General features: G+C 42.0%; 1 protein-coding gene across 1 annotated transcript; it reads right to left on the bottom strand.

Moving 5' to 3' along the window:
* Positions 1-721: 721 nt before the first annotated feature.
* Positions 722-12,695, bottom strand: LOC306862632 (pyroglutamylated RF-amide peptide receptor-like; the record flags this gene model as incomplete). The annotated part of the gene is made up of 6 exons (XM_079405540.1): positions 722-1,203; positions 2,388-2,485; positions 3,999-4,231; positions 4,981-5,042; positions 5,606-5,764; positions 12,365-12,695. 6 exons carry the CDS (start codon positions 12,693-12,695, stop codon positions 722-724), a joined length of 1,365 nt encoding a protein of 454 aa, XP_079261666.1.
* Positions 12,696-14,559: the final 1,864 nt, after the last annotated feature.

A 14,559-nucleotide genomic window follows, 5' to 3' on the forward strand; every position in this document is an offset into this window, starting at 1 on the left:
CAAGACCCACAAACGAAGTCGAGCAAGTGTGCCATCTCTTCAAACACAATAATCATGTATTATACATAGCCTACCTCTCATTAGCAGACACGTATCTGCGTTTTTATGCAGAAGAACATCACAATTCGAGCTGTAACACACCTTTTCTTACCGTTTTTATACATTTAAGATAAAATATCTAAGATGTAATCTTGTTTATAACGCTACCCAGAGTACGAAATTTTTGTGTGGTTTCAACTTATTGGTAAATCATGATTTTTTTCGTATAAAGGCAGATTTCACGCAGAAATTCTAAATAATAATAAATGAGACACATTGTTCTACAAATAATCTAATACAGCTAGAAAATATTTACCACAGTCTAGGAAGGGTGCACACATGGTCTTTGGTTTTTCTCAGAGCCGAACTAAAACTAATAGCTGGTCTTGTGGGTTTTTTAAAAGCTCAAAGACTGAAAGCACCTCAAAACAATCTCAGTTTCTTTCATTGGTGACTCGCTCCCATCTTTATATGGTGGATATATTAACTGAGCTCCATAAACAAAAGCATCCTTCAAAACTCTGAAAACTGGTGCCTGCAGATTGTTGAATCCACATCATTAGCAAAAAAGAAAAAAACGTGGCTTTATTTGAGATTGTTTAAAGTTACTGAAGGATTCTTGTCTTCTAAGTCATTAAGTCGACGAGTTTAAGCTATCACTACAGTCTCATTCTGTTGACATTCACTCGCCCAGTATGCCTGTGAGAGGCTGGACAGATCCAGACGTGCTGTCTGTGTGTAGAGGTTCAGTAACACTTAGTATCATGGTACTGGAGGTCTTTTTGGGTCTGATGGCGCTGAGAAGGTTCATGGGGGGGGAAATGTTAGATGTAGGCCTTTCTGGTTCAGTCTCCCATGCTGGTTTGCTCCACAACCTGATTCCTCCCTGTCTGCATGTTGTCTCCAGGCCTCGTCTGGGTTCCACTGATTCCACTTCTGAGATGCCCACTCGTTTGTGACTCCTCCAGGACCAACAGGAGCATGAGCTACAGCAGCAACCTCTTGCACCAGAGCATCCTCGAGTGAGCAGAGCCAGCAGGTCTCTTTTGAAGGTGGTGTTGAGGGCAGCATAAACCAGCGGGTTACACACCGAGTTGCTGAATCCCAGGATCTGAACCACGCTGACTAGGAGAAACTCGGAGTCAAGATCAAGGTCCAGCTGACCTGTGTTCAGAGAACAGACATAGAAGGTAGTTATAAAAGGAAATTTCTCTACAAATAAAGAAAAAAAACTTTCATAAAATGCTTCAGGATTGACTTTTAAGAGATGTAGGGTAATGGACTAAAAATGCCATGTCTAGAGTATATTTTAGCTATATTAGAATCCATAATAATGCAAAATATCATTCTGTTTATTATAACAACGTGCTGCAGTTACGTCCTCTGCCACTTTAACTGGTCAAGCTGAATTCTGATTGGCTGGCAAATTTTTTTATCATTCATCAGCTGGAAAAAATCTTTTTTAAGTCATTCCAATAATATACTTCCCCATTGTCAACTTTCGTATTGTTAGTGTCACATGTGCTTTTTCATTGTTTCCTTTAAACCTTCTGAAAGGCTTTTGTTGCAGCTGAGATGCACGTGAAGCACAGAAAGAACAGAAGAAACGTACTGCGTGTTGTGCACATGTCAATGAAGTAGACAGAATACTGGGCAGAGAAAAATAAATATTATTATAAATCAGTGTATTAAAATGTGTATAAAAAGACTGAAACCTTGAGTTAGGGCAGATGGAAAATGTGCTGAAATATAGAAAGGGAAACAGTCTTGCTCCTGTAGGTCAGAGAGGTCGGATCAGAGATATATAAATAAGATAACTTTTTTGATTTGCTGTGAATTTTCCTAATCATAAGCATTTCATAGAGTTCTGATATTCTGCACTTGTTTATGAAGTATATTTGGTTTTAATTAGTTTGTTTTGCATAAATTCTGTTAAGGATGTTTATGAATTATAAATAATTATGCATTTCATGCATATAAATGCTACACCTGTATTAATGCTTTTTGATGATATCACACAATATGTGTATTATAGTACTACACCAAACTCACAATAGTTGCCATAGTGATAACTGTGAGAGGAATAACAGAACAAACGATTGCCTGTCGAAGGTTCACAAGAATGAGGTGTTGACCTCTATGAAAGGTTAAGGAGGAGGAAAGTGGAAAAGAAGGTGAGAATCTGAAGTGAGAATGTGTTTACTATACTCTAATAGGAAGGACAGCAGTTGGCTGACAGACACGTGTAAAAGGTTGTTTTTATTTTATTTCTTGTGAGGGGAAGAAAAAAAACCAGGGACATTGACAACAGTAAACAAGAGGGAAGAGCACAAGGAGGTTTGTGGTACCGTAGTCAAGCAGGAGGGAGACCAGATGGAAAGGCGCCCAGCAGGCGGCAAAGAGCAGCACCACGGTGGCCATCATTCTTACCGCACGCTTCTTCCTCCTGAGAATGGAAGGCATTTGTATTGTTACAGGCTTGTAAATAACAGCACAATACAGGTGTGTCAATCAAACACCATTTCATTTGTACCAGTCTACCAAGACCATGTGATCTGAGAGCAACAATGCAGACGTTATGCAATACCGACAATCAAAGCATCTGCTAAACAGGCCTTTCAAAAACAGAGTGCAATTCGCAGAATTATATGGACAAACAGAAAAGTTTTTTTTTTGTTGTTGTTTATTGTCAAAATCATAAGGATTCTCATCACATAGCTATCCATGCTGCTCTTTTAGCCCGGGGGTCTTCAACCTTTTTCTGGCTCCTTGGTGAATAGAGATGGAGCAAGGACACCCTGTTATATATTGTCTAAAATTGAGTGTTGCATTTTAAGCTTGGTTTATAATATTGTACAGTATTAATGTATTTACATATTTTGCAATGAGGCTTACATTGCAAAAGCTTAAAAATAATAATTACATTTTCTGTCATCATTTATTCACCCTCATGTCATAACAAATGTTTATGACTTTATTCTGTGGAACATAAATGAAAATATTTTGAAAAATATCTCTATTGTCTTGTCCACATAATGGCAGCCAATGGTCACCAAAATGGTTTTGTTACCCACATTCTTACAAAATTTTTAATTTATTCATTTAGCAGACACTTTTAACCAAAGTGACTTACAAATGAGGAATACAACAAGCCATTCATCATAAAGAGGCAAATAAGCACAGCAAAATGCACCAAAACAAATTTTTTCTTTAGTGTTTCACAAAAGAAAGAAATTCCAGGTTTGGAATGACATGAAATTGTATAAATGATGACCAAATTATGAATTTTGGGTGATCTGTTTAATGATGTACAGAGTTATATACTTTTATACTACATTGTAATGTTACGTAATTGCATATTTCACCTAAAAATTCAAAAATTCTTCATTAGTTTCTCAGCCTTATGTTGATCCAAACCTGACTTTTTCTTCTGTGGAACACAATTTTATTTTATTTTTTTAAGTTTTTTGTATGCACAATGAAAGTTAATGGGGTCCAATGTTGTTTTATGCATTATGTGGACAAAAAAGTTTGAAAAGGACAATTGCTTTTATATCACAGTAAAAAAAATAAAATTATTGAGTAACTTTAGACTCAATATTGTCAGTTACCTTGTCTACTGCTTTAAGTGCTTAAGCTCCTTAAGGTCAGGTGGATTCTGATCAGCTTTAAAATGTTTATGTTCATCAGCTGAAAAAGATCCTTAAAATGGTATAATTATAGTTATTTGTCTTGGATGTGAATGGCCCTTTACTCCACCTATGCAATCCAAATGAAACCACAACAGTATTTTTATTTTGGCCAAAGTATCCCTTTAATATATTTTGCTTCTTAATTTAAGTTACAACTTTAGTTGCAGTTAATTTAATATTAATATTTTGTGTAATGCATAACTTTTTTTTGAGACAATAATGATATAAAGAATTCAATAGTAAGCGAGCCCCCTGTTCTAGACTAACCTGGTAATCTTGTTGATTTCAGATCCTGGGAGCATTTGAAACATGACGTCGTGTACTTTGTGCTTGCCCCAGAGCTCTCGCATGATCTTCCAGTAGAGGATGGCCATGGTCGTCAGGGGGGCCAGAAACACCAGGACGGACAGACAGGTAGTGTAGGCTCTCCTCTGCTTCTGGCTTGGCCATACTTCCAAACAACAGGTGTGGTGGACATCAAACAGAAAGTCATATTTCACCTGGGTAGTTAAATAAGAGGCAACTTATTATGTGAATCCTTCATTCTTTTCTATTTGAAAAAAAAAAAGACAGATGGAGGGAGGGAATGCTAGAGACAGATAAATATTCAATCTAATGAACTTGTTTAGCAAATAATATTGTATAATGCTGCTCATAATGATGTTTTTTAATTCAAAATGAATTATAACGGTCTGATTTACTGACTGACAGGCATTGTTAATGGTTAAAGACAGCTTTTTGTCCTCATGAAGTTTATCTGCTGAATGCCTGAAACAGCATAACACCAATAATCATTTGATTGAAGTGATGCATACAAAATATCTTTGAGGAAAAAATTGTGTGAAAGCTGCACATGCAAGGACACTAAACATAAAGCAAAAACACAAACATGATAAGTGGAAGGCATTATTATCTCAATGAATACATAATGGGCATTGCATTTGAAGCCCTCAATGTTCTCCTCTAGCATAGCAGCATCTAATTTGATTCTAATAGTGTTGATGCATCTGTTATCTCTGGTGGTAGCTGCAGAGAATGACAATTGCATGTCAAAGAGTCAAGACATGTTCTGCTTATATTTAAACCATCAGCCACTTTTTTCCTTCATGTAATCTTTGGTTTAATAATTACAAAGCATTTCATGAAACTTCATAAAATAAGCTGAACGCTGATGTTTATGACCTATTTCATTGTGTTCCTTATCTTTGACTGTTAATGACTTATTTCTTTCTTAAAGTTGCATGTTTACCTCCACTTTCTGAACAAACCACATGGGAGCTGCTATTGCCAGGGCAACCAACCACACGGCCACTGTAAAATGAGGGACAAGACATAATATTTGTAGCTTTGTAGAATTTCAAAAGAACACAAAAGTAGGTTTTTTGAAAATGGTCACGGTTTTTGTCCATAAGTCAATGGGGTCCAAATTTGTTTGGCACTTTCATTATATAGACGTAAACATTCTATATAGAAAACATTCTTTGAAATATCTTTGTGAAAGATCGTCAGAGCAACCAACCACATTGGCACTGTAAAATAAGGCAAAAACACAATATTTGTTGTTTTCTACAGTGTCACTATTGTCTAGCTAAGTTTTTTCAGGAGTCAACAAACTAAATTCACTATATTTGATGACATTAATTTTCATTCTGCTTTCAACTGATCAGAAATCATGAAATTAATTGTGTATTATTATTATTATTACTATTTGATTGATTGATTTTTGTAATTATTATTTTGATGAGACTCATTTTTAAGTTAGAAAATACCCTGCTTATATTTTTGCATATAATTATATTTTCATTTCCTTACTGTACAGTAACATCATAGAAGTGAATTAACAAATTCAGTTAATCTCTCTTTCCATAACTCACCCAGCATCTTGAAGGTATGACAAAGAAAGTAGCTGTTGCGGACATGCAGAGGATAAAGGATTCCCTGGAAACGCTCTACAGCAATACACGTCATGGTGAGCATGCTGGTCGCGATGGCTGTCACTTGTAGGAATGGTATTAACTTGCACAGGAAATCACCTGTGGGTCAAAACATTTATGAGACAAGTGAGTGAATCACAGAAGAGGCAAATGATGAAAGACTGTGTAAAAATATTGAATAACAAACCGGCTGACCTGTTTTCATTTATACACAGTACATAGGTTTAGGTGTTGACACGTAACAATATAAGAAGAAGTATACTGACGAGGCTTGCAGGACAATTTCTAACTAATAGAAGGAAATGTGTGCGCAGTGAGTGAATGTATGGTCTTTATGAACATTGATAAAGACATTCTGACACAATGTTCCACATGATAGCAATACAGGAGATCAGATTGGGTTTGTGTTGCCATGGATTTAAGGAGCAATCTTCTCCCAGCAGTTCTGAGGAGTCTTCTATAGCCCACTAATTCTTATTTTCCAGCTCACTGATCCTACATAATTCCAAAAGCACACTGGCATAATCCACCTGTCGTATGCTGGACATGACTGTCCTTCATTATCCAGTGTCATCAGATGAAATATCATTGATTCTTGGAAACGACAGAATCTAAAACACAACATGACGCATACTAATGGAATAGGCAATGCAACTATGCCTGATTTGTAAAATCAAAAGAAAAAAAAAAATGCAGACATAGCTTGATGCATTACTGATAATCGAGGTTATATATATATATATATATATATATATATATATATATATATATATGATGCATCAAACACTAGAAATATAAAATTTGATGTATCAAAATGTCACTTAAATATATTTTACACAATTTTTGCATTATATCCCACTACCCTATACTATAAAAGCTTGGGATCAGTATTTATTTGAATAAATATTTTCATTCAGCATTAAATTTGTAAAAAATGGCAATAAAAATGTTACACTGTTATACAAATTTCTCTTCAACGAAATGCTCTTCTTGTTAACTTTCTATTCATCAAAGAATTCTAGAAAAATGGATTTCATAGTTTCTGCTACAATATTAAACTGGTTTTTTTTTTGTTTTTGTTTTTTTCAATATTGACAATAAAAAGAATGTTTCCTCAGCACCAAATCAGCATATTAGAATGATTGTTTGACACTGAAGACTGGAATAATGCCTGCTGCAAATTCAACTTTGCCATCCCAGCAATAAATTACATTGCAGATTACAGTAATGTAACAGATTGCATTACAGATTAATCAATTATAGAAAACGTTTTTTTTTTATTATTAAAACAATATTTCACAATATTACAGTTTTTACTATATTTTTGATCAAATGAATGCACCTTTGGTGGGCATAAAAGACTACTTACAAAAAACATGAAAAGAATAATTAAACATTGATTCTACAGCAACACAAGCACACAAAGACAAGCATGTTATTTACACAAACATTGTTATTGTAGAAAAAACAATATCACACAAATAGATAAATGCAATAATTATACGCTACTTGCAGATGTTTAAGCACAACAGTGTCCTTCTGGTCTCAGCGAGTCTGTGTCTGGTCACGACAACTTGTTTTTTTATGTATTTACGCCTTATATATTTATCGCATCAGAATGACAGTGTCACGAATCTGGTCCATGCTCTCCTGTTTTACCACCACCAGAGGTCACCCGTTCACCACATTGACTCTCACACTACACAGCACACTGGACTCCATTTCCCACTATGCATTGCACAGATCACAGCTGTCACCATTCACTCATCACACGCACCTGATGCTCATTTCACAATCACACACACTATTTAAACCATGGACTTCCTCAGCATCAGGGCCGAGTATTGTTAGCGTTTATCACTCGCATAGCGATAGCAACTCTACAGAGCCATTATTCTAGTCCTAGTCTTGCCTTGTTTTCCTGCCGTGTCTGACCCTGCCCGTGTTTCCTGGATTAACCCTTCGCCTTGCCGTTTGGACTCTGTTTGCTCCCCGTTTGGATTATTGCTTTCGACTCTGGATTATCTCTCTGCCTTGCCCCTTTGGATACTGTTCGCTGATCGTTGACCCACGCTTGCTCCACGGATTGCTCTGTCTTGCCTCTGCCATACCTGTTTGCCGATCTCTGACCCTGCCTGTTTTATGACCATGTTTTATAATAAAGCTTTGCATATGGATCCGCATGTCTCACGTCTCGTCAGCCCCGTAACAGAATACTCGGCCACACAAGGATCCAGCGGCTTTTCAAGAGGACATTGGCCAGGTATAGACACTGCACGACTGTTGTTAACCCTCGAGCAGGGTTTGAGACCGCTCGAGGAATACATACAAGAGTACTTAGACCTCGCCTATTTTTCTGATCTGCCGGACTATGCTCTAATAGATTTCTTTTGTGAGGGCATTAATCAGCCGCTCAAACAACAGTTAATCCGTGAGGGTCCCCGTGCGTCACTCGCTCAATTTATGGACTATGCTTTGCGGTGTGTGGGCTCTTCATTCACTGTGGGTGTTTCGGAGGAACGCAACACCGCACTCACTCGCAAAATGGCGGTAACCACAACACCCCTTCACGTCGTCGCTGTCAAGCCAGAGTCTGCTCACGTCGTCGCTGTCAAGCCAGAGTCTGCTCACGTCGTCGCTGTCAAGCCAGAGTCTGCTCACGTCGTCGCTGTCAAGCCAGAGTCTGCTCACGTCGTCGCTGTCAAGCCAGAGTCTGCTCACGTCGTCGCTGTCAAGCCAGAGTCTGCTCACGTCGTCGCTGTCAAGCCAGAGTCTGCTCACGTCGTCGCTGTCAAGCCAGAGTCTGCTCACGTCATGCCTGCCCAGCCAGAGTCTGCTCACGTCATGCCTGCCCAGCCAGAGTCTGCTCATGTCTCAGTGCCCCCGCCAGAGTCACAGCACGTCTCAGTGCCCCCGCCAGAGTCACAGCACGTCTCAGTGCCTCCGCCAGAGTCACAGCACGTCTCAGTGCCCCCGCCAGAGTCACAGCACGTCTCAGTGCCCCCGCCAGAGTCACAGCACGTCTCAGTGCCCCCGCCAGAGTCACAGCACGTCTCAGTGCCTCAGCCAGAGTCTCTTCACGCCGCAGCTCCTCAGCCAGAGGCTGTTACCACAGATTCAAGGTCAGTCCTTCGAGTTCTGATATCCAGTGTGATGGACCCACCACTGATGTCGGTGCGAGTAGCTGGCATTCCCAGGGCCTCAACCCTGGCTGTTACAGAGACTGTTCCCCTGACCTCAGTGCTTCCCGTTATGGCGGTTGCCATTTTGAGTGTGTGGGCTGCACACTGTGCTCCCGAGGCCTCTCCTGTCCACGAGTCTGCTCCAGTGCCTCCAGAGGTGGCGGCTTCCGCTGCAGAACCTCCCGAAGTGGTGGCACCTGTCCCTGAACTCGCTGTCTGCCCTGTCACGGCCACGGAGGCCGTTCCTGACCTCATGGTCTGCCCTGTCACGGCCATGGAGGCCGTTCCTGACGTCACTGTCTACCCTGTCACGGCCACGGAGGCTGTTCCTGAACTCACGGTCTGCCTTGTCACGGCCACGGAGGCCGTTCCTGACCTCATGGTCTGCCCTGTCATGGCCATGGAGGCCGTTCCTGAACTTACGGTCTGCCCTGTCACGGCCACGGAGGCCGTTCTTGAACTCACTGTCTGCCCCGTCACGGCCATGGAGGCCGTTCCTGAACTCACTGTCTGCCCTGTCACGGCCATGGAGGCCGTTCCTGAACTCACTGTCTGCCCTGTCACGGCCATGGAGACCGTTCCTGAACTCACTGTCTGCCCTGTCACGGCCATGGAGACCGTTTCTGAACTCACTGTCTGCCCTGTCACGGTCATGAAGGCCGCCCCTGAACTCACTGTCTGTCCTGTCACGGCCAAAGAGGCCGTCTGTGAGCTCACGCCCTGTCCTGTCACGGCCAAGGAGGCCGTCTGTGAACTCACGCCCTGTCCTGTCATGGCTAAAGAGGCCGTCTGTGAGCTCTCGCCCTGTCCTGTCACGGCTAAAGAGGCCGTCTGTGAGCTCTCGCCCTGTCCTGTCACGGCTAAAGAGGCCGTCTGTGAGCTCTCACCCTGTCCTGTCACGGCTAAAGAGGCCGTCTGTGAGCTCTCGCCCTGTTCTGTCACGGCTAAAGAGGCCGTCTGTGAGCTCTCGCCCTGTCCTGCCACAGCCATAGAGACCGTCCATGAACTCTCGACCTGCTCGGTCACGGCTCCTGTGACCATGGGGACTCTCTCTGTGGTGTCTGTCTCTGTTCTCCCCAGATCCCTGATCCTGTCATGGCTTCCTGACCAGTCCGCTCTGCCGTGGAGATACTCTGCCCTGTCTACGCCACACTGGTGGGCTCCGGCTCCGTCTACTCCGCCGTGGTGGTCAGTTGTCTGGCTCTGGGGGTCTCCTGCTCCGCCCAGGTGGGCTCTGGTCCCGTCCTGCCCTGCAACGAAGACTCTCCCAGTGTTGTCTGTCTCTGCTCTCTCTGTGTTGTCTGTCCTTGTTCTCCCCAGATCCCAGTCTCTGTCATGGGTTCCTGCCCTGTCTGCCTCCCTGTGGTGGTCTTCTGCTCGGGTCTGGTGGTCGTCTGCTCCGCCATGGGGGTCTTCTGCCCGGGTCTGGTGGTCGTCTGCCCCACCGTGGTGGTCTTCTGCTCGGGTCTGGTGGTCATCTGCTCCGCCGTGGTGGTCCTCTGCTCTGGTCTGGTGGTTATCTGCCCCGCCGTGGTGGTCTTCTGCTCGAGTCTGGTGGTCTTCTGCTCCGCCCTGGTGGGCTCTGGTCCCGTCCGCTCCACCCTGGTGGGCTCTGGTCCCGTCTACTTCGCCCTGGTGGGCTCCCGTGCCGTCTGCTCCGCCCTGGTGGGCTCCGGTCCCGTCTACTTCGCCCTGGTGGGCTCCCGTGCCGTCTGCTCCGCCCTGGTGGGCCTCTGCTCTGTCGGACCTGAACTGGCCTCTGGCTCCGCCCTGGTTTCCTGCTCTGCCGGTTCTGCCTCTGTCCCCGGTCTTCCCACTTCCTCAAGGACCTGGCCCTCCGTTCCCTCCCCCTGTTCCGCCTCCGCTCCACCACCCTCCTGGACTATATAGGAGCGTCTGGAAGCCGCTCCTTGGGGGGGGGCTATGTCACGAATCTGGTCCATGCTCTCCTGTTTTACCACCACCAGAGGTCACCCGTTCACCACATTGACTCGCACACTACACAGCACACTGGACTCCATTTCCCACTATGCATTGCACAGATCACAGCTGTCACCATTCACTCATCACACGCACCTGATGCTCATTTCACAATCACACACACTATTTAAACCATGGACTTCCTCAGCATCAGGGCCGAGTATTGTTAGCGTTTATCACTCGCATAGCGATAGCAACTCTACAGAGCCATTATTCTAGTCCTAGTCTTGCCTTGTTTTCCTGCCGTGTCTGACCCTGCCCGTGTTTCCTGGATTAACCCTTCGCCTTGCCGTTTGGACTCTGTTTGCTCCCCGTTTGGATTATTGCTTTCGACTCTGGATTATCTCTCTGCCTTGCCCCTTTGGATACTGTTCGCTGATCGTTGACCCACGCTTGCTCCACGGATTGCTCTGTCTTGCCTCTGCCATACCTGTTTGCCGATCTCTGACCCTGCCTGTTTTATGACCATGTTTTATAATAAAGCTTTGCATATGGATCCGCATGTCTCACGTCTCGTCAGCCCCGTAACAGACAGCTCCATTGTAGACACAGAAGTCTACTTGTAGGAAGGCCGTGAATATTAATCAGCCATCAGTAAGATTTTTGAAGACAAAACAACCAAGGCCAAACAAAACTTATGTACAGGTCCGCTGAAATGTTTGATAGTAGGATAATAAGTATGTAAATATGTGTATGTTAAATGCGCCAGTTTTTTTATGTTTTTAGCAATGATAGAACTGCATCTCTGTTATGTCTGTTATGATGACACAATTTCTCCAATTAAAGGGACAGTTCATGCAAAAAAAGCATTTATTCACCCTTGAACCTGTAAAAAAATAATTCAAACAGATTTGGGAGAACATGAGGGTGAGTAAATGATGACAGGACTTTCATTATTAACATCAAATAGATTCTTACGGATGGAAAATAAATTAATTCTGGTGTTGTTTTGAGATGTCAGACAGTTTTAAACGCAGCTTATGTCATTTTAAAAACCTTGGTGCTCATTTATGTGCTTCAAGGATGCTACAAAACCCTCACATTTCAATTCAGTAACACGGGTCCAAGAAACTGCATTATTATGGAGAGACTTCAAAAATCCAGTTTCAGTCCTACGACTTATTCACTGGCATGAATTCATGTTACAAGTGCATCTTTTAATCTGTGCACATATACTGAAGTGTGGCACAAATTGCTATTGAATTTTAGTTTTGTGAAAGATGGGACAAAAGGTGTAGAAAGTACAGAAAACCTTTACCTTTTGAACATCAGTATACCATCTATGAGCACTGAATTGTCAGATGAATGCACTGGAGGTCAAGTGCTCCGTTTCATTCGTCAGTGTCTTTGATCATGCATGAACTATATATCCTTAAAGGCTTTCTTTCCCAAAGCTGTCACATGATAGAGTTGAAGTTGAGCTATATGGAACAGGAGTCCTTGGGAAGAATTGGGTGTCCAAATGGATATAGACACCTATGATGCATAAAAATAACAAAGTAAAATTTCTGTCAAGCGTGAACATAATTAAGCCTACCTGCCAACCAGTTGGTGAAGAAGTGCTGCAGCAGTGTGGCAGGAACACACACTATGGATATCAAGAGGTCACTAAGTGCCAGAGAGCAAATGAAAAAGGTGCTTGGAGACTGTAGAGCCTTCCTGCGACATAAGAGAAACAGCACCGCCCCATTTCCCACCACTGCAAGCCCAAAGATGAGCGCGTAGAGCAGACCAAAAACTGGAAGCAGGGTGCTAGGGAGTCTGGGCACGGCCACCAGAGGAGGAATGGAGAATTCCTGGATGAACTGCCAGCGAGAGAGGTTGGAAGCCTTCAGCATGAGGTCCAGAAGATGGGCAGTCAGGTTCATACTGATCATCTTCTAGGGTTTTATCTGTTTGAAGTACACCAGTACATGCTTTATGATTTGGTTTTAGCAGCGATTGTGGTCTAGCAACTTGTTTTAACAGTCTGTGGAGTCTGATCATCACAATTTCTTTGATTTTACATTAATGAATGGCTATGTATGCTGTATTGATCTGTCTCTCTTTGTAAATGATGGCTTATAGGCATTTTACATGGCTTTTCCTTGTTGTTGATGAAAACATTCATGCCTTTATCTCATTCCTATTAAGGACATGCTTTGTAAGCATTGATTTTAAGCCACTTGGGACAGTCTGTAGTGTTTATTGACAGGCTGCTCAGCTTGAGAAAACCCTCGTCAGTCAAACATTGTGTGATACCAACATTATAATGACCCCCCACTGTCCAATCTCAGTATGTCAGTAGAATGTCCTTTAGCTGTTCCAGCTCCTTCTTGCTAATACATGATATCACTTTGTCTGATAGCACAATCCTTAGTTATCTTCACAGTCCAAGTATTATACTATACAGATAATAGTATTGCTTCCATTCTGGATTGAGCTCAGTCCATCTTTGCCTTACAATCTTGCAATATGCTGACAAATGAAGAAACATAGTTCTGTTCAGATGATTTGAATATCCTTTTTCTGAGAACACAGTCCAAACTTTTTTGGGTAAAATCTGTCAATATATAGGCTTTATATATATATATAAAATTATTGTTTGCATATTTTTTACAGCCATATAATCGTTAATTAAAACCAAAAATATTAATCTAATGTTAACTTAAAAGTGATATTGTCAAAGGTTACGACTGCAGGTAAAAACACTAAACCAACAGATTCGACAGCAATACCTGCATCGAATATTAAACACACACACACACACACACACACACACACATGAAATCGAATAATTCTCGCATCTAGACAGGCGACTCTAGATTATGTTATGAAGTAAACTAATAGTCCATGCATTTTCTTTCAACAGATCATACAAATAATGCAAATAAGCAAAACCACCGCGTTGTGATCTGATCCGCTGGCTCGTTATTCCTTCAAAGTTTCTCCGACCCTCGTATGAACTTCTCCCTTCATCTTCTTATTGAACGATTCATTCGCTGGGTTTCCATCACCCTGTTTTAATGCGCATTTTGAAGTACCGCATGAGAAACGAGTGATGGAAACGCCAAATTTCGAATAAAAATCCCTTAATTCGCCAAAAAAGTTTTTACGCTCGCTTGAGGTGGTTTTTGATTTGTGCAAAAAAAGGTTAATGCGAATAATGGGAGATGGAAATGCATTTTGTGAATAAATTCCTCCCAAGTGCATCAGAAAAGTCATGTGACTTTGCGCTATGAGATGGGATAACTCGACTATAGTAGCGGACTCCTTCCACAGCATCTGAAATGTTGTTATGGTCGTTCTGAAATGCCTGAGCAAAGTCTGTCATCAAAGTATTTCTGTATATTTGTCTTACACGACTGCGTTCCCAAACAGCAGCATTCACCTCCGAAAGCAATGACAGCATTTATTGTGTTTCGTCTGCTCGCTCTGAGGCGCAATTAATTTTTCATATTATGAAAATGATTATATTCAATAACTTATCCTAGTTTTATCTGTATATTTATTTTCTTACCTTTAGTCAGTCTTGCTTTCCTCTTGCAAGACGGCAACAAAATTGACAGTCCAACATTCACTATAGCCTACAAGGGATAATCAGGAGACAGAGCAGTAGGCTACAGAAACACTCCCCGGAGCTGTGACGCTTCATCTGCTTATACTTTTCCTTAATCTATCTATCTATCTATCTATCTATCTATCTATCTATCTATCTATCTATCTATCTATCTATCTATCTATCTATCTATC

The sequence above is a fragment of the Barbus barbus genome, assembly GCF_936440315.1.
Source record: "Barbus barbus genome assembly, chromosome: 43".
In the NCBI taxonomy this organism is placed as follows: domain Eukaryota; kingdom Metazoa; phylum Chordata; class Actinopteri; order Cypriniformes; family Cyprinidae; genus Barbus; species Barbus barbus.